The 21,077-nt window shown below is 40.6% G+C and overlaps 1 protein-coding gene across 5 annotated transcripts; it reads right to left on the reverse strand.

Moving 5' to 3' along the window:
• Positions 1-646: 646 nt before the first annotated feature.
• On the reverse strand, positions 647-18,519 carry hps3 (HPS3 biogenesis of lysosomal organelles complex 2 subunit 1). 5 transcript variants are annotated; one of them, XM_076875486.1, is made up of 25 exons: positions 18,187-18,519; positions 17,524-17,601; positions 17,360-17,431; positions 16,946-17,039; positions 16,682-16,755; positions 15,564-15,776; positions 14,795-14,855; positions 14,487-14,575; positions 14,150-14,264; positions 13,671-13,824; positions 13,508-13,590; positions 12,886-13,060; positions 12,552-12,633; positions 12,139-12,296; positions 11,849-11,950; positions 9,396-9,504; positions 9,076-9,284; positions 8,727-8,904; positions 8,228-8,461; positions 7,839-8,036; positions 7,517-7,705; positions 7,287-7,391; positions 3,584-3,790; positions 3,383-3,470; positions 647-2,487 (listed from the first exon to the last, which is right to left on the reverse strand). In XM_076875486.1, the coding sequence occupies exons 2-25, from the start codon at positions 17,572-17,574 to the stop codon at positions 2,360-2,362; spliced, it is 3,168 nt and encodes a 1,055-aa protein (XP_076731601.1). In that variant the 5' UTR covers positions 17,575-17,601; positions 18,187-18,519; the 3' UTR covers positions 647-2,359. The 5 variants fall into 5 exon arrangements, with proteins under 5 accessions (XP_076731601.1, XP_076731600.1, XP_004562118.3 ...); XM_076875485.1 differs by having other exon boundaries at positions 13,671-13,821; positions 14,795-14,866; positions 15,563-15,776; XM_004562061.5 differs by having other exon boundaries at positions 14,795-14,864; positions 18,187-18,518.
• Positions 18,520-21,077: the final 2,558 nt, after the last annotated feature.

A 21,077-nucleotide genomic window follows, 5' to 3' on the forward strand; every position in this document is an offset into this window, starting at 1 on the left:
AGCTTCTATCTAAATACAATATAACATGTCCTGACTGCGGGGTTTTGGAAACAAATTAAAACGTACAGCTCTGCTATCACTTCCAGCATAAATGAAGACAGAAAACTAAACAGCAGTGACGTTTGTAGGGTTACTGAAGTTGGGCTAGCTGGTATATAATGATGTGCTACGTGACCGCTAGCGACACAGCTATGTTAGCATAATATAAACAAGCTAACTTTTTTTCCACTCGATAAAAGTTAACGTGAGTGTTCTCGGTGGTCAGGAACAAATGTAATCGCATGGCAAGATGCTGTAAAAGGACCAAACTTCAGCCAGGAGAACAACTGAGATAATCCATCCACAATACGAGGTTAGTCATTCATATACTGCTGCATGGGCTGGGCTGTAGTTACATCCTAAGGTTTTAAAAACTGAGCTTAAATAAATGATTAGCGGTAATAAAAGCCGAGGGAGGTCAACAGTGATCACTGACTGTTTTAGGAGCTTTTTGAGATTAAATAGAAGAAAATACATAACATTAAACATGTTAACAACACAAAAGCCATATTAAACGCAGACTACTTTAGGCCCGGAAGTAGGATTCGTCGCGTCATCACTGAACAACCAGATACACAGTAAATACAGCAGGAAGAAGACGCCGGTATGTGTTGAGGTATGTATTTACCGTTTATCTGAACAGCATTATCACTTAACAGACATCCATGCAATTGTTTAAAAAAATAATAATAATCAGTGGACAAATCAGTGCTCAAAGGTCACTCACTTCTAAATCTCCACACTTAAGAACTTTAGTTAAAAATAAATAAATAAATTGAATGTTCCTCTGCAGTTCTAACAGTATTTTAAAGTGTTTCATAAACACATAGACTCAACAGCCACTTTGTTAGGTACACCTGTTCAATGCTAAGTACACTCTGATGAGAGAAGTAGCTCCAACTCAGTACTAGCAAGGTGTACCTAACAACGGGGCCAGTGATAGTAGATTATGAACGGGAAAACAAAACGATATCTACATATCGACAGTTCTGCAAACAACCCCACCCCGACTCCATAAAACCAGATAAACAGGCTTCAGCCCTGAGGAGGGACATTGCTAAAAGCTCTCCATGACCTAAAGGGGATACTATGAAGCAACTTCAGTGTAGGAAGGCTTTCTTTGCATCGCTCAGACATATGAGATTGTTGATAACCTCTGTTACCAACAGAGCTTGATGTAGAAAACCTAGCGCAGCTTCACTAGTAATCTGGGCTTTCCACTTCAGGGTTGAGAAACTTTAATAACATACAAGAAAATATCATGCCAAAAAGCAAAATGAGTGAGGTGGAACAAATCCAGCAAAAGAGAAACCGTGCAGGAAAGTGTCTTAATGCCTGCTCAATCATCCAGGTACGTAAATCTCCAAAAGTTGATTCTGTTCATCTGGACGTAGCATTTTCAGTGGGAGAAACGTTTCGCCACTCATACCAGGACTGTGCAGTCTTTTTATACCTACAGGCCAGTGGATACTCTTTCCATGATGAGGATGTACACATCCTGATGAGGAAGGGATGCTGGTTTGAACGGGGAGTCAAGGAGGCCATTTACGTGAAAAGGGAAAGACCATCTCTGAATCGAGGAAGGGTACATCTTACAAATGCTGTGATTGCACCCATTCCCCAAATCTGAATTGTACTCATGGCCTTTGATCAGTGGTTGTTGAAGAAGCCTGACGAAACGTTTCTCCCACTGAAAACGAACAGAATCAACTTTTGCAGAGTGCAGAAAAGTGTTCTTTTCTTGTGAATTTATAACTGATTAACGGCAATTAAAAAAAACAACTGGTAAGTGACCAAACATAAAAGAATACCGTATGTGAACATTTGCTGCATCAGTAACCAAACACCTGTAAATTCCAGTGACAATGTGAGAGAGAAAGCATGAGTAACCTAACTGCATGGTTTAGGTTAAGTGGCGTTACTAACGTACCAACCAACAGGTCTGCATATATAAAGTTCTCTTGGGTAGTGATCTAACCATGGTGCGTGCTTTCATTAACAGAATTTATGATAATGGAAGTGGTTTTAAACCTAAACTCTAAACACACCTCACTAAGCCATTAATCTCACATAGTACACCCCCGGCAGGCCTGTTCCTGTATTTGTTCAATCACATCAAATAGGAGATATGTCCACCATAGTACTCTAAAGCCTTTGAGTTTAGTTGCACAGTGCTTATAATACATGATTGCTTGATATCAAACAAATAGTTTAAATACTGCAAGTTGAGTCATCCACAGTGGCTGGCCAAAAAACACAACTCTGAGGACTCTTCTGAAATGTTTTCTCAGTATTCAGTGTGTGTGTGTGTATGCACACTTCAGGCCAGCACTTGTCTCTGGCTGCACGTCAACAGGTGTGGCAAGAAGTATGATGCTGTGCCATCATCAGGGATGAGCTCCAGGAATTCTGCGGGGCTCATCTCCATAGCAACTACGACAAGCGTCTCTGTTGACAAAAAACAAGTCTCATTAAACTCAAGTACACACACACAGGAGATGTTACTTCCTCATACTTCTAGTTTCTTTGCCAGTATCAGTAAGTAATTTCCTGATATTTCTTTAATTCCCATCATATCCACTTACAGAAGTGGCTTGGGGTGTGCCCAGTCTACCCAACCCTGCTACACCCTCAGAGTTCACTTTGTTTAATCATATTGTAATGAATTGCTATTCATTCCCCAGCACAGATATCCAACACTTTCCCAATGACAGCAATTTAGTTGCTGAAGTTACAATTTACTGATGTTCCCTGAACACATTTCATGCAGGCAGTCAATTTTGCTTTTGAAAAGAGGACGATTGACGGTGTCTGTTCAAAACATGACTACACAGAACAGACAGACAGGGGGTTTGGGCTTTCTTGAGAACCACTTTTTCAACCAAGATGAATGACTGAATGAAGTCGCTTGGCACACAAAAACAAAGACCAAATGGTAAAATAAAATTACATCCAGCTATTTTTTTAAGAACCAGTTTAAGTTTTAGACCATTAAACTGATTAAACTGTTGAAACTGTTTGAAGATCTGGACTAAGATGACTTCATTGCTTGTCATTTTAATATTGTATTCTACAGTTTAAATGATTCAAATCTGTTCCCTGAGCACGGAATCCATTATTAATTACAGGGTTCTGAATAGCTGAGGATGTGACTTAAAGTAGGGATTTAATGTGAATTCATTTCATGTCAAAAAATTTTTCAAACCTGCCAGACGGCTTTGCCGCGTAATAAAATTATAAGTCTGAACAATACAAGGTCATTAGTGAGTCATGACTGACGAAAGCACAGCAAATCCTAATTGTTTTAAACGAAAGTGAAAGCTCTTTGGAAAAATACCTCTACCTTTGAGAGCAGCCAGGAGGATGCTGTTGTCTGAGGCTGCTCTTGTGCGATCACAAAGCTCTGGGAGGAGCTTTTGCCACCAAAGTGCCTGCGGAGATTAGACATGTGATTGAGACGGGAGTTGAATTAGGTGCGAAATTAAAAATAAACTAAAAAGTGTAGCTACAGACTTCAAATGTAAGCCCCGTGATCAGTACAGACCATGTTTTTCTCCTGTAACTGGTGATTGGCGTAGGGTATGATCGCTTGAGGACATCTGTCCAGCAACTTCTCAATGCTCCTATCATACTGCCCCCTTCTGGTAGCGCAAAGGAGGTGCAGGCTGAAGCCCCATAAGGTTTCGTCTGACAGGCGCTCCAACAAAGGCACGACGGAGCCCACAGACAGAGATGGACCACACAGCAGAGACTGCACACACAAACAGGAACACTTAAAAATACAATTACAGAATAACAGCAGCTAGATTTTAAATTAAAGTCCACGAGAAGAAAAAGAAACATAAATAAACTGCTATATGTCACCAAGTCCACTACTGATAGCACAGATAAAATGTTTTCTCTTCAAATGTCACTGACCTACATATTTATTGCAACAAGTTCACAAGCCATGGAATGCATGATGGCCCCGTATTACTATAAGTTCCAGTAATGACCGTGAATAGGGCATCACCCTACGTGGAATGCAGCCATCAATTGTACACCTGTGCTTTGCCAGCTGAGACAAGTCAAACGTTTGTCACAAACAAAATGTATTTGTCACTGTGGCGGGGTGTTGTCTGCAGTGCCTCTGCAGGTGAGATGGACACACCTACGCGGCATTGGCAATCATGCCTCGCCGGCATAAAAGCAGTTCCTGACTGTCTTGTTGTAGTCGGTATGTAGTTGGCTGGTGGCTGAAAAGCTGCAGCTGTGTGTGTTTCAGAACAGCAACCGTGTGTGTTAGTAATAAAGATACTGAAAACCATTAAACTGTCAAAATTGTCACACACTGAAAGTCCCCGGGGGCTGAAAAGAGCAGTTACTTCAATGGCCAGTTGAAGATGGCTCCAAAAAACAGCTCCCAAATTTATAGCAGAAGGAAACATTTACAGCAACAAACAAAATAGATTTCCCTCTTCATAATGAATGCACTGGGGATATTTGTTTTGTTTTATAAAAAGGCATAAACCACAACTATCAGCACTTTCTCAACAGGAGTTTCATTTACTGCTGTAGGAGTACTGAGGGTTTTATTGTAAAAGCATTTAAGGGTTTTATTGTGAACAGGAAAAAAAGGGGTCTCTTCACAACCGAGTAGAAGAAATTGTGTTTCCTGCACAGGTTGGGCAGCAATTCAGTGATGTCTCAGTGGCTGCATTAGTCTGTTATACACTAAGGTCCAACTATATTTGGACAATGACAAAGTGTTTTTTCTTATTTTACCTGTTTACTGAAATATCTTCCAATTATAGTTATATAATGGAGATCAATGGATTGCATTTGAGGATATCCACATTAAGATTGGATGAAGGGTGGTTAAGGAGTTTTAGCTTGTTAACATGTTCCACCCTCTTTTTAAAGTAATCGGACAGTTAACTCAAATGCCATTTCATGGGCAGGTGTGGGCATTTTCTTTGTTATGTCATTATCAATTAAGCAGATCAAAGGCCTGGAGTTGATAGACCTGTTTTTTTGCTGTAAACCGACAACATGCAGTCAAAGGAGCTCTCTGTGCAGGTGAAACAAACCATCCTTAAGCTGCGTAAACAGAAAAAACCCATCTGAGAAAGTGGTACTATAGTAGTGATGGTGTGATGAAGCCCCGTGAATGTGTCAAATCTTTCCGGCCAATCGGTTCACCAAAAGGCAGATCACACAAAGCAACGTTTAACAGCTCATTTGGATGTGCTGACATCTGCTGGTCATTCCATGTACAGCAGCCCTACTGTGATAATGCAAGGGGCTGACATAACAGTCGATATATAAATGTAAAGATGTATCAATTGGAGAATACCGATATGAGGTCCTGTATAATATACACACACACACACACACACACACACACACACACACACACACACACACACACACACACACACACACACACACACACACACACACACACACACACACACACCTCTTACTAACCATCCTCTCTGAGACTGATTTAAGACTTATTATTGGGCTATAGCATGTCAAAATGCCCCCTAACTGCTAATATTATTCGACCTTTTCGGTTGCTCCATAATTCGCTAACAATCTCCGTGCGCTCTCGTGATGATCCTCGGAATCACCTCAGATCCAGTTCATGCAAAAAACTAATTTTCACATCTTTTCAGCAGCTCCAATCACATAACCGGACACATCATTTCAGAGAGTCATTGGTCATTCGTCACGTGATATTCTGAAGAACCATACAGGCCTTGACATGGGCTTCATTTGGACACGTCCCCTTTACTCGGCAGTGCCGAGTGAGCTGTCAATGGCCATGAGTACCATTCACAGAGAGTTGGGGAATGGCTGCAATCATAGCATTGTAAGATGGTGAAAGATGGTGAATGGTACTCATGGCCATTGGTGGTCTTTGATCAGCGGGCCTTGATCAGTAGTTGTTGATCAATGATCATGAGAATTTGCATAATTATGATGAAGGAACTGACCTCACAGCCCATTGTTCCTACAGTGGTGCTAGTTTCAGTCATTATGCAAACGTACTATTTATAAGATTGGGGAAACCTGCAGTTAACTGAGACTGAAGAAGTCACTTGGATGAGTGACGAAATGTTCCTCCCACTGAAAACGCTACATCCAGATGAACAGAATCAACTTTTGGAGAAAGAAAGCACTGCTGAACTCAGCAACGCTAAAAGACCTGAACACCCACAGGAGACAACAGTAGTGGATGATCACAGAATCATTTCCATGGTGATGAGAAAACCCTTTCACAACAGCCAACCAAGTGAACAACACTCTCCAGGAGGTCGGCGTATCGATGTCCAAGTCTACAGTAAAGAGAAGACTGCATGAAAGTAAATACAGAGGATTCACTGCGAGGTGCAAGCCACTCATAATCCTCAAAAATAGAAAGGCTACATTGGACTTTGATTTAAAAAAAAAAAACATCTAGAAAAGCCAGCCCAGTTCAGGAAAAACACTGTTTGGAAAACTGAAACCAAGATTAACCTCTACCAAAATGATGGAAAGAAAAATGTATGGAGAAGGTGTGAAACAGCTCATCATCCGAGGTAGTGTGATGGCTTGGACATGCATGGGTGTTAATGGGACTGTGACACTGGTGTTTATTGATGATGTGGCAAAGGACAGAAACAGCCAAATGAATTCTGAGGTATTCAGATACACACTGTCTGCTCCAATCCAAAAAAAAAAAATACAGCCAAAGCAACCCAGGAGTTCATTAAAGCAAAGAAGTGGAATATTCTTGAATGGAAAAGTCAGTTACTTAACCCAAGTGATCATGCATTTTACTTCTTGAAGACTAAACTTGGGACAGAAATCCCACAAACAAACAGCAGCTGCAGGGAAGGCCTGGAAGAGCATTAAAAAGGAGGAAACCCAGCATCTGGTGAAGTCCATGAATTCAAGACTGTCATTGACAGCAAAGGGTTTTCAAAAGGTTTTCAACCAAGTATTAGAAATTAACATTTTATTTTCAGTAACCTTTGAGCACCTGAAATGAAGGGATTGTGTTAAAAAACACTTTAGTTCCTCACATTTTTATACAATCTTTTTGTTCAACCCACTGAATTAAAGCTGAGAGTCTGCACTCCAGCTGCATCTGAGTTGTTTCATTTAAAATATATTGTTGTAACATAGAAGCAAAATTAGAAAAAAAGTTGCCTCTGTCTAAAAATTTATGGACTTAACTGTATTGAATCCATGCAGTCAAAGCAGACTTTAGAAAATACCTGCAGTTTGTGCAGCGCCTCCAAGTGTTGGGAACTGGTAATGTCTGTTGGACTTAGAAGAATGAGCCATGGATACAAAGCACCGTAATGAGAGCACGAGTTGACCTGGAACAGACACAAACATGGGAGCAGCTGATTGCATGAAACTCGTGTCTTTATAATCTGGTTATTGAACAAATTAAAAGAATTGGGGGGGGGGTTACTAAACAGAGACCACCAAGTAGCCGTACCAGGTCATCAGCACTTTTCAGGGACTTGCGCTTTGGAGCTGTGTGCTTTTCTGACTTTGTATTTGTTAGACGGTCGATGTAGACAGAAGCCAGCCGAAACAGAAGCTCCTGAATGACAGCGTCATTTGATGATGCCATGAGCATCGCCTCCCAGAAGTCGACCTGCAGGCTGTTTTCACAACGCAGCTCCTAAAAGCGTAGAAAGCATCAGATTCTGCAAAACTGAAATTAATTCTACATCCAAGTGTAGAAAGGCAGTAATACAAATCAGCGGGTTGATATACTATCCTCCAGGCACTGCACTTCCAGGTGCCAATAGTACCTTGAATATGTGATCAGCCTCTTCCAGCTTAACTTTGCTGTTCTCATGTAAAGCCACCATGGCAGCCACCAGCAGTCCAGGCTGAGAGTCGGCCATCTGGCGGGTTAAAGCTGTGGGATAAACACGTCTATGCTGGTTTGCACATCCACCATAGAGCAGCAGCCTCGGCTCCTCGATAAACCCGTACACTAGCAGCATCTACGCACAGAATGGAAAGGGACCAACTTTCTTTATTTTGGTCCATTTTGTGTGGAAAAGTATATAATATAAAAAAAAAATATGGACATACAATTTAAAAAAAAAAAAGAAGCAATATCATGTAGCAAACTTTGACCTTGCACTGCACCTTGAGCAGTTAGTACACCAAAGAAAACAAGTGAAATCCTGACCTCAGCGTGTCTCTCCATCAGCTGTGTGTACTGCTGCAGGTCACCCAAACGCAGCATCATGGTAGCCATGGTGATTGTCAGTGAAACCGACACGCCCACCGAGTCCTCCAGATTTTGTAAAATTTGCAGCGTCCGAGCAGGACTGACATTTATCATGCAGGGGCTGGTGCACATGCTTATGAGCATTACAGGCTCTGATTGGCTGAAAATGTCAATGACCTGATCAGCTGCTTCCTGCAGGGAAAGAAAGATTAAAAAGGTTCCCCGTCTCTTTTGATTCAATATTTTGTATTTTTTTGTTCCCTTACTAATTTCTTAAGGTTTGTTGTGCATATTTGTCATGTTTAAAACAAATTTTAATATTTGACAAAGACATTCTAAGTAATTACAAAATGGTTTAAAATCATTATTTAAATTATTAAGGGAAAAAAGCTGACCAGCTGTGTGAAAAAGTAATCTCCTCAACTTGTTAAATCATGCTCATTTAGATCTTGTGTACCTGACTGAGGGTCTGCTCTGAGTCTTCTAACAGGAAATGTTTCAGGTAAAACAGGAAGCCAGGGCCATAGGAGGAAGGGCTGCCCGGAAATGGCCGATTCCTGGACATGACCTCTGTGAGTGACAGACCAGACATCCTGTAGTACGGCAGAGCAAGGTGACACTCCCTCTGACCGCCCCTTAGAGAAAAGAAGAGATTAAAAGTTTTGCTGAAACAAATTTTAATAAAATAGCCAGAAAATACAAAAACTGAAGGTAAAGGTGTCCAACAGAGTAAAATCTCATTGACTGAACACATTTAAAAACCCATAAAATGTTATTATCAATACAGAATGTTGGTTGTGTGTTACCTGCTGAAACTGTCTCCCAGCTGGGCACAGTTCTCCCTCAGCGCCTCCTCCAGCACTTGTCGATCTGTCCTGTGATCTGCTGGGCCCGTCTGTTGCTCGTCTGATGCGTGTAGTAGAGCAGCACGCAGGAGGAGGTGAGCTTCGCTGAGGAGGTGTCGCAGACTCTGGGCCTGTGGGTTGGTCTCTGCATAACGCTGACTGTACTCAACCTGAAAAACACACAAATCACAAGTGATTGCACAGCAGATCTGTATTTGTTTACTTTTTCATATTCATCATCAACAGTTGCGCAACACACAATTTGGGCAAATGAGAGTTACCATCTCCTGGTAGAGAGTAAAGGGGGGGACGGTGTCCACAACATAGAGGTTCCATCCATGTCCCGCTGCACTGCTTTCTTTGGTAGAAGACACTGTCCACCTCCTGCTCCTGAGATCAAACATTACACAGCAACATATAGAAAAATTAGCAAAGATTTTGACCATTGAGTCACAACATACACAGGAAGAATCCTGTACTTATACCCACCTTTGTTGTGATCTGTTGTAGATATTTTAACTATTAAAAAAAAAATTGCCTTTACAGGACATCAACAAGACAGTACAGACACAATTTTACAAATTCAAACAAACTGTTAAACTGGGCACACACTAAACAACTGTCAGAATGATCATGAGGACATAATCTAGCCTACAAGATCTGCTTCATTTGCTCTCAGTTTTTAGAACCAATTATTGCCTGTTCATCTTTAAACAGGTTTATCATTTGACACCAACGAGTACAATGGTAGCCTGTGAGACTGTAAGTGCCCCTGGCTCCTCGCTTAGTAACACTGCAGTAGGTCTAGATTGATACACCACTTTCCATTTAATTATTAGTTATTAATGATGTTTTTGTCCTGTCTTCCTCCCCTGCCATCTGGTAAACTGCAGATTATACCTAATTTTTTGGCACATTTAGATCACGTGAAGCTACAGATAGACAACTATGATCGTTTAGCTCTCTACATGCGCTGTGCTACATCAGTGGCTAACACTTCACAGCATAATTCAGCTGTTTGTTAAGTGTCTGCCCAGCTTTAACAAACAGTTAGTGAACAGGGTAACAGGAGCTTCATACCAAGGGTATGTTGAGGTGTTTGTTACACGGTGAGGGGCTTGTGTGTGTGCATCCGTGTCAGTCAAAGAGAAAGAGTTACAGGAATCCAGGAACCTCAGTGATAAAATTGTCTTTTTAGGTCAATTCTAACACGATTAGTTTGTGAGAAAAAAAAGACACAAACACACACCGAGGGCAGTTAGGCAGGTTACCATGGCTAGGTTTAGAAACTAAAACAGGAAGTGCTGTCTCTTTTAGACCAAGCTGCAAAACTCACACAAACACTTTAATCATTTGGTTTTTTGGGGCGATCGTGGCTCAAGAGTTGGGCGTTCGTCTTGTAATCGGAAGGTTGCCGGTTCGAGCCCCAGCTCCGACAGTCTCGGTCGTTGTGTCCTTGGGCGAGACATTTCACCCGTTGCCTACTGGTGGTGGTCAGAGGGCCCGGTGGCGTCAGTGTCCGGCAGCCTCGCCTCTGTCAGTGCGCCCCAGGGCGGCTGTGGCTACAATGTAGTTTGCCATCACCAGTGTGTGAATGGGTGGATGATTGTGATAGTGTAAAGCGCTTTAGGGTCCTTAGGACCAAGTAAAGCGCTATACAAATACAGACCATTTACCATTTTTTAAACAGAAATGACTGCATACTGTCACAGGGTTTCTGAACTTCTTCACAAAACATGCAACTTACTTGCTTAAGACCTTTTCTGCTAGTTCTTTATTTCTTATGAATCCAAAAAAAAGCGATTTTAAATTTTTATATAATTTTATATTTGCCTTTCTTTATTTTCTATATCAAACGGCATGATCACTAAGTTCTTATCAATGAAATAATATGTTGTCTGTGATTTTAGGTTATGCTTTTGGTATATTTGCATTTCTTTCTGTCTGTCAACACGATAGCTGGACAAGTTTTGAATGGATGCTGATAAAAGTTAGTAGAGTCGGGTCATGTTAACAATACGTTCAAATTCTGCCTTACATCCACCAAGGTCCTTAAAATCAACACCATGATTTATTGGTTGACAAAAAGCTTATAACTAAGAAACTATGATTCTTACAAGTGTGGTGTGTATTGTCAACATAAAGAAAGTACCGTATAAGTATTTAAAATATGTAAAATTTGACCTCTCTTCAATCAATAGATTGATCTGAAGGTTGCACGGCTTTAAAAAACTATGTTTCTTAAATAAACTTGTGATCAAAAATTAATTTTACTAAAAAATGAATTGAATCCCACACATGTCCTATATTAACATAAAAAAATAGGTTTCAGCAGGGCAAATAACAAACACCTTCACGCTTTGCTTATTTTTGCTGCACTGCAAACTCCTTAAAGTACGTTTAAAAAGAACAGAGATATACAAATGTACCGAAAATACAACACTATTACCTTAAAGAGTAAATACTGCTTAGAAAGTGACCTCCCTTGGTGGAGGTTTGTGTTCTTGGAGTCCTTTTAGTTTTTTAAAATGTTTTTAATGGAGTTCCTCTAACCTCTACACAGAAGCAAAGAAGAATCATTTAGTCTTGTAACATAAGATTAACAAGGGTTACAGAAGGGGACTTTATAAAGATTTCATTTGAGAACGAGAGTGTTTTGAGGGTCTCATCATTGCAGCTTGGCCTGAAAGTGACAACAAGGACGGGGGTTGGATGGGTTTTGGGTTTGTCTTACAGTAAGGGGCGTGATAGAAGGCTCTCCAGAGCTGGCGTGGTTGCGGGATCAATTCCCACCGCCAGGAAAATACCAGTCAGCATGTTGTGTTCTTTCAACTCGCTATAATAACAACAACACACACGTACACACATACAGTAAACAGGCTCATAAATGTTCAAATGTTTGTGCGTACATGCATGCACATGCAAGTAACTGCAGGGAAGTATCTGAGGTCAAACCTGAAAAAGCCTTTAAAAATCAAAAGGTGTACAAATCAACATGGCGGCGTGTTTGTGCGTACAACTTACAGGCCCCTGCGCTGTGTGCCGCGTTCGGTCTCCTCCGGTGTCTCTGCGTCGGCGGCAGAGAGCAGGATGACATGGCGCCCGTACACGCACATCGACCGCAGGCCGATGAAGAGCTGCATCCTGAGCGCACAGACCTCCAGGCTGCAGGGTGGGCAGGCCTTACACACACACACACACACACACACACACACACACACACACACACACACACACACACACACACACACACACACACACACACACACACACACACACACACACACACAAATGTTAAATGTGTTCTCATTTACAGACATGTAATAACAATCCATACAGATATTAGCGCCACCAACTGGATCTCTGCAGTGAGGGGAGCACTGAGGCTGAACTTTCTTTTAAATTAGCTTCGCTTATTGTAAATGCCAGGCTCATACCTTCATGGTCGTATCGATGTAGGGGTCTTCAATCCTGGCTGCTAGAGCTGCACATCGTACTGTAAAACACTGCAATGCACTCCTACCAGCCACACAGAGAAATGTACTTGTAATCCACAAAGAAAGTAAGAACCACAGATTAAAAAATACACACCAACTTTTCTGTATTTGGGTATAATTGGAATATCATGGAAATAAGGCTTGATGGGTTTGATGAAAAAGGTAATCTATCTGATGTTTGGTGAACTGTTGAATTTAGAGCCCTATTTTTTTTAAACCCGTGTAAAATGTAAATACACACAGAATGCAGGCTCCTTCAAGGCTGCAGACATACTTTGTTATAACGTGCAACAGGTGGTCTGTTAGCGCCGCCTCCAGGACCTTCTCTGGATACTGATATGCTGACAGGAGCTCAACTCCACCCTTCAGACTGTACAGGTAGCCCGTGGTGGGGAGGGAGAAGAAGCAGAACACACATGTCGCTTCATCGGGAGACACTGACTGGTTACCTGGGGAGAGAGTAACAATCCCTCAAAAACAATGATTGGGCAAAAACGCACACAAGGACAAAAAGAAAAAGGATTATTTTTTACAACATGAGCAAACTGCACCGAAATGTGAAGGTGCTGTAGAAATACCACAGAGATATCTCTATAGCAATGAAGCTTTACATGCACTCATCACGGGCATGAATGTCATGGTATGACACTTCACTGAAATGCAATGGTTTTTTAAAGTCATTAAGGATGCGTGCTGTGCAATCATTTCACACTAGAGCAAAACAAAGAGTTCAAAACATCATTAAAAGTCCAAAATTACCATGAGATTCATGCCTGTGATGACTGAATGTAAACTCCTGAACATACTACAATGTCTCAGAAAAAAAAAATTCCATTTCTCCTCATTTCAAAACAGATCATCTTCCACTGTTAACTCGACACTGATGTTGTACTCACCAGTGAAGAACGGGTAAAGCTGCAGGGAGTGAAGCTGCATCTCATCCATGCTGCATCCTTGGAAGAACTCTGGAGAAAAGTGCCTGCAGGACCGGAGGGAGTTCAGTCAAACCTCAGCTGGGAGAAATATTCTTAAGGAACAAACTCAGAAGTGCAGACACACCTGAAAAGAACGTAAGAAAGTGCATACTGCCTTCCTTCTTCCAGCCCGGTTTTTTCAATGCTAACTGGGATGTCGCAGTCTTTAGCTCGATCGCCAAGTAACTCCTGGTGTCTCGGAACAACCAGAAAGTCAGCCTGGTCTTCCAGATATTCTGCTGTGCATGCAGAAAGATCACAGATTGCATATCACAGGTCACTCCTACATTTGATAAAATGTCTCATGCTCTGCTGCATGTGGACAATTTCAAAGTATGAGCTTGAATGCATTTTTTATGTTGTTTTCTTAGTATTAAATCTGTAGAATAAAACCAAAAAGAATGCTTGAGAACTCTGTAAAAATGTCTAATTGACAGCTTCAGTAATGTAATTCATATTCATAAAGGTCTCTGTACTCATCCCTTTCTAGTTAAATAGAAAAAAAAATCACCCCAAAGCCACGACTTAAAACACATTATAGAGCATTTACATGTGTGCCGTTACCGTTATTTGTGTCCAGTGGTTCCTCCAGGGTTTGGGGTTCAGAGGTTTCATCCAGTTTTAATATCAAGACTTCCAGCTCTCCTTGCACAGCCACATATGTGTCGCACAGTGCCACCTAGCGGTCAAAATATTTAGGAAAAAAAAAAAAAAAAACAAGGAAAAATGCTTAAGTTAGAAATTTCCCAGTACGACAGAAATTGTTCTCTTTCTCTCATTATGTAAATGCAAGCTATCCACTCAGAAAAGGCTTACATTTTTAAATATAAATAGGTGCAGTGAACATGGTTGATATAACAGTTTGACACAGTCACAGATAAAAATAAGTGAAGAAAAGCACCTGCTTAGGTGTGATTTTTGGAAGGTGCAGGATGACGGAGCGTTCAAAATCCAGGACGGAAAGATTCTGGCTGGAACTTGAAGACTGAGCTGTTGGTAGAAAACAGGCCTATTGAACAGAAGCTTTTTAGTCCTAATTCACATCTAATGTAAACTCTTTGCCATATGAAATAAAATACACACGGCTCATTGTAAGACATCCTTCTCTGATCAATGATCAGATGATGATTTATAGATAGTTGTGATACAAAATGAGTGTTTGACTGAAAATATCTTAATAAATTAATAAATGTGTGTTTTTTTAGTTACCTTGACTCTGACCGCAGCGCTGCCGAGTGTTTGGCCAGCTGCTCTGAAGACTCCGATTCTCCTGATTTTCCTCCCAAAGAAACAAACATTATTCCAGTGTAACATAGTGTGTAGGTTATCAGTGAGTCTGCTCATTTTCGATGAGAGACGTTACCACAACATTTGATCTTTTTACAGCCAGCTATTAAAATAAATGGTGTTAAGCTGCCACCTTAACAAAACCTTGTAAAGGTACTCATCATATTTGGAAAATACTTTAAAATCTTCTAAAAAAGAGTGCAAGTTACCAACAGTATGTGCGGGAAAAAAATCTTTATGTCCAAGACGTCATATTATATTGAAGAGATATTATTTAAAGCAGGGATGTTAAACATAAGGCGTGGGGGCCTGAATTGGCCCATTAAAGACTCCCATCTGGCACACAAAGCACCATATCACAAATCAGTACCACAAAATGGTGTATTGAATAAATGCAGCATCCATTCTGTCCTGAGTCCAGCATGAGAGGAAGACCAAAGCCCAACGGAGATGCTTAAGAAGCACTGAAATTAATGTGGGAGGTATTGTGGAGCAGCAGACAAAGGTTGAAGCACCTTGAAATCGACCCTTATCAGAGAGAAGCTACACCGGTTTGCGCAAAAAAGTAACAAAAACTTAAATAAACAGTCTTTAACAAATTAAAGACATTATTGAATTGTAAATTTAAATGCAGATAAACTCCATAACGTCAATAAAGCAGGTAAACTTTGATTAAGAATTGAGTTCTTACCAGGTTCTGCTGGTTGTGTTGTCTCAACGTAAAGAGAACCAGAGTGTTCTCAGAGCCAACCAGCAGGTCTCCTCTAACCGGGCAGCAAGACACGGCAATGGGCCGCTCTGACAGAGGGATCTCAATAATCTCCATCTGCACTCCACCCCACACAGATGCTCCACCCAGCAAGTGGCCCAACAAACGAACCCCAACGCGGGCTTTCTCCTCTGCCTGAACAGAGAGCAAATAAGGCATTAACATATTTCCCAGTGTGTAATTAGAAAACAGCAATATACATGACAGCTGCAGACTGCCTTTGGTGGAATATAATTTGCTTATTTCTTCTTGCTCTCAGCATAATTTATCCATAACTATGCACATGTTTAAACGCCCTTTATACCATTTGCTTTGACAGTCTGTCTCTAACATAGGTAAGCTTGGACATATGACCATTGAGACTAATTGAGGGTGCTCGTGACCTCAATTTGAAGGTTTGGTATAGTATACCGTGATATGAAGATAACAGGATGTACAGTTCAAATTAAGACAGCTAGCTAGAGAGCTAGAACAATCTGACAACAACATCTGACTACCAGTTTCAAAAAATTCACAGTTTAAATCTGAGAGATAGTTTTTTCTTACAAAAGCTTATTATATTCCTTAGTTTAATCACATTAAAGCAACATAAGATTTATGCATAGAACCATAATTAAACTAATTCACAATGAGCCGAGTCAAGTTTGCCATTCCAATGAAACACATTGGAGATGATCTGCATCCATTAGAGCAGACTGATAGACTGACTGACTGATTATGTGTTAGCATCTATCTGCATTCGTAATCTAGATGCTAGTTATTTACAAACCTTTGTGAGCTACGCTTTGTGAGACTGACCGCAGTCATTTCTAGGTGGACTGCAACTGCTTGGAGACAGGTTGCATACCACCAGAGTGAGGTAATCCTAGTTAAAGGTGGTGTGCATTCAACCTCTGGCCAACCAGTTGGTCACTGCAACTACTTGCAATCTGCCGCCGAATGAAAAATCACCTCGCAACCACTTTTTCCCCTAACCACAAGGAGGTTTCTGTCCTATTTTTACTCTTGGGTGATTTGGACTCGAGATGGTTCTTGTGTACCTGGTAACGCCAGTTGGTGTAGGCTCTCAGGTAGGTGGCATTGTTCTTTTCCTCAATGGTCACCAGGTAGTCTCCTAGAAGTGAGTGAGCACAGAGGAGGCAGTGATAAAACCCAAGATTTTTCAGTGTCTAGAGTCTTTATTTTTGATGCCTTTCCAGTTTACACTGTCATCACTTGAAGCCATTTTGCTCACATATGGGAGACAGACAGCAAAAAAGTGAATGTCAGTACAGAGGGTAGAGGAAGACAGGAAATGTCTTTACCTATCTTGCTATGCTGGATGCTCCTCACAGCGCCCATGGTGGAAAAGCGGCAGATGAGGGGGCAGCCCTCCACCTCCACATTGTACGCCTCCACCTGGATTCAGTTCAGCACAACAGTGTCAGGCTACTACAAAGGGTTAGTTACTAAATGCTTAAGTAAGATGAGGAAGACAAAACATCAATAATAACCTTTGAGCATGATGTAATTCAAGTGGTCTGGAGCGAAATTAACTCGTCCCAGTGGAGTTAACGGGACTGATATGCCCTCAAATACCTTTGCACATCTGGTGGGAGAGGCTTAACACAAAGCTGACTATTTTATCTTATTTTGCCTCGCTACCACCAAAGTCATTACTAAAATAAATACATTTTTAAAAAGGTCACAAACTGTAAACATAAGCACATTAAAGCAACCTTGCATCCTCCAGTCGCCACCACAAAAATAGCTCCACCTCCACAGCAGACCAGTCCGGGTTCCTTCTCCACCTGAGCCACAGAGTGGGAAAGCAGTGAAGACGAGAGCGTAGGTAATAAAACACGGCTGACACGGGATCAGCGTCAGTCAGGTTTCACTTTACCTGCACAATCTGCTGAGCGGAGAAAGGATGGCAGTTGTAGACGTGCACCATGTTTGGTCTTCTTCTGGCAAGAGGACTCTGTACAAGGTGGAAATTTAAAACAAGAAAAAAAAACCCCCAAAACATTAGTTAAGGTGCTTCATTCTTACTTTATCTGTGTTTCTCAGAGGCTTCATCCATCAGGGTAAACAGGACTACTACAAGAAAAGGGATGCACTTAGTCTCAGGCGCTGGATTGTTTATCGATGAGGACTGATGACATCTGGAAAGTTTTCCTTTATTTGACACATTGGACTAATTTGCATACTTGCACATATAATTCTCGTGCAGTTTTTTTTTTTTTTTACTTTTTACACATAAACATCATATCACACACACATGAATTTCACACGAAAGTGTACTTCCTCCATTTCTTTGGTAGATATTTTTTGGCGTTTACTAGGAAAAGTTGTTCTTTTTTTACTGATCTGCAGGTCTGCGTCACAATTCAACTTACTTTTGACCAGTGAATTAGGCTAAAAACTCTTTCTGCAGACTTTCTCTCAAACTTTAACATCAGTCAGGGGGGGGAAGGCGAAACTATCGCAATTAAATCTCAGAGACCTGCGGGAACAACACGGTTGTAATAAAGGTAAAAAGAAAAAGAAAAAACACACTACAAACCTCTGCATTCAAGCCTGAATTTCTAGCCGTCCATGTGGGCCCGAAGCAGGGCTGTGGTCATCCCTGTGTCTTATTTCTGTAATCGATATCACATGCAGCAGTCTTGTGAGCAGCAGCAGCCCCCGATTGTCTCACTTCACATCACATGAGCTCTTCGACCGACTATTTTCGTTCTTCTTACTTTTTTGACTTTCTACATAAAACATGCGACAGACGTTTTCCTTCGTGAAGTCGCTTTTCTCGCGGATTCTCCTCTCTTCCTACTTGAGCTTCGCTGCTGCAGTTTATTGATTTCACGTCGCAAAGAAAGAGGAAGTAAAACGTCAACCACAACAATCCAGCGCCCGCCCTTTTCTGGTTTTGATTGGCTTACGAGCCTGCTTGTATTGCGTTCAACTTTTTTATTGGTTATCGAGCTGTCATAAAGTAAAGGGCTGGTTCTGTTTTGTCTTTTGTCTTAAATATTTGTTGACATTTTTCATATACTTTCGTGACTTCTTGTAACCCATTACCATTTTGCAGATAGTATGATATATCATAGTATCGCAGAGCAGTTTGCCTCCTCCATCCAGCTTACAGTATGAGTCCTGAGAGACAGGGCACCACTAAGGAGGGCCAGGGGGGGCCACTGGCCACCCCTCAAAATTTGAAGGTCGCCCCGGTAAGATTGTCTTATGTTGGTAATAATTTTAATAAACGTGAGCACAAGAGAGAGGAAGGCACCCTGCAATGAGTTGAAACATTAACTTGTTATTTATTCCTGATTATACAATTTTTGTCATTCGGATTGTGTCACTTTGCATGTTCCTCACAATTTCCAGGCGTCACCCCCTCCCCTCTGCTGCACCCCTGCACTCTTCTGTTTTTGGTGTGCCAACCCAATATTTTTAGTGACCCCCCATATGGCCACCCCATTAAAAAAAATCTGGAGGCTGCCCTGCTGAGAGAGACATCTTACTTCAATAAAAGTAACAACTAAACGATTAAAGTAAAATAACAAATTAAAAATTAAAATTAAACTTTAACACTGCAGATTAGTCTTCACAAGTGATCCCTACTATTTTAACGTATCAAATACAGCACCTTCACCAAAGCTGGAATGTCGCTGTCTAAAGAGAGTCTAATTATACTGTGAATGTCACATCAGCACCAATTCACCCATCAGTCAAATGTGAAGCAACACTGGGGCTGATTTATGTGAAATTGTAACTCAGACCACTGGTTGAAAGAACATTACAAATGACACACTTTGTAATTATCAAGGATTTATTTTTACATTGGTGACAGAATTATTTTATTATGTATTTATTTTGTAACTTGTCAGATCAGATCAGTTTTATGTTGCCGTTTTAGGTGAATGGAAAGAATAAGGTGATGTTATATTTTATAGAATCAATAATCAACTTCCAAAGGATGAAAATTAAATAAAAGAAAACATTTAACAGATTTGAACATGACAGCAGATATCCAAAGGGGGGCTACCATCATATCTGCCCTCTAACCTCTGTATCTGTAGATAACCTACAAAGGGGCACCAGATATAGTGAATCAGTGATTGATTACCTCTGTGAAATAGTGACTGTATCTCTAAAGGGACAGCTGAAAATATTTCAGAAGTCTTTTGGCACCATTTTACCTGATAATACATACATTTTTCTATTTCCTCTCTGCCTACTCTTGAGAACTACTCGTGGTACACTATTAACTATTTATTCAAATTTCATCAGTTCAAAAGACTCAGAACAAAATAATTTCCACATATTTGGAAAAGCAGTTTTCCAGATGAAATACATAACATACAGTGCAGATTAGGACTGTATACCAATAATGTTTCTATAGCCATTTAAATATATGACTTTCAAAGCTCAACGTTAGTGGAGTAAAGGTAGTGCTACTTTGGAAAGAACCATTTCAATTTGTGGCTTTCCATTTTCCTCCACAAGATGGCATCGTCCCTTCTTAAATACTACACGATTATTCCCAGTTGTTGCCCAGTAATACCAGTACTTAGATATTGTGATGCAAAGAGCCGTATGCGTTTTGGGATCAGCCCCTCTTGAGGGATTGTTGCTGATTCGCTTACGTTTCTTGATGAATTGATTTGCTATATTTTGTAACTTAAAAACCGTCAGATTTAGTTTCAATCAAAAAGTGTAACGTGAGGTGACAAATACAACAAACAAACAACAACGCAGAACAAAAACTCACGTATAAAGTTAAGTGGTTTTAGGTTTTAGTTCAGTCTTTATTTTGAAGACGGAAGTCTTTTATTTTGAAAGGAAGACGATTTCGCCAGAAAGTAGCAGACGAAACATGAAAGTTAGGGAGACCAGGTGGAAACGTACATTTAATTAAGTTATTAATTCTATTTTTCTTAAAAAAAAATAAAGTCTACAATGTGAACAAGGTATATACAACTTTAGAGTTGGCTAATGACTATTTGTGGGTTGATTTTGTTTCACCTTTTTTGTCCAGGTTTAAACCAATGACTATAGAAAACAGTTTTCTACAGTCATTGGTTTAAACTTAATTTGAAAAGGCGCCCGGTTGATTAGCATGTAAATTATCAGGATGTCTAAGCCGGAATGCTAACTAGCTACTGCGTTCGAAAGTTTTGTATCCGTTTAAATATTTTACTTTTAATTTTGCTTACCTTTGCTCTTGAAAATAAATACATCGCAAATGGTGCTAACTGTACCACCTGCAAGTGACTCAGTAATCAAGTCTGCAACCCAATGGCCATAATTAGATTTAACTTACACTCAAAACCCCGAAAAGTCTCGTGTAACCTAAACGTTTGATGATATTTTAATCGGGGGTTTATTTAGATCATAATTTAAAAGAAATGACGGTGCAGAGAAACAGAAACGCCTCTAGCCTTCACAGCGGAT

The sequence above is a fragment of the Maylandia zebra genome, linkage group LG17, assembly GCF_041146795.1.
Source record: "Maylandia zebra isolate NMK-2024a linkage group LG17, Mzebra_GT3a, whole genome shotgun sequence".
NCBI lineage: Eukaryota > Metazoa > Chordata > Actinopteri > Cichliformes > Cichlidae > Maylandia > Maylandia zebra.

Coding starts and splice junctions, on each gene's coding strand:
- hps3 (XM_076875485.1), bottom strand. CDS start 17,574: ATGGTGCACGTCTACAACTGCCATCCTTTCTCCGCTCAGCAGATTGTG. Junction 9,505..11,848: donor CTTCTATCACGCCCCTTACT/GTAAGACAAACC, acceptor GTTTGATCTCAG/GAGCAGGAGGTGGACAGTGT. Junction 9,285..9,395: donor TTACTCTCTACCAGGAGATG/GTAACTCTCATT, acceptor TGTGTTTTTCAG/GTTGAGTACAGTCAGCGTTA.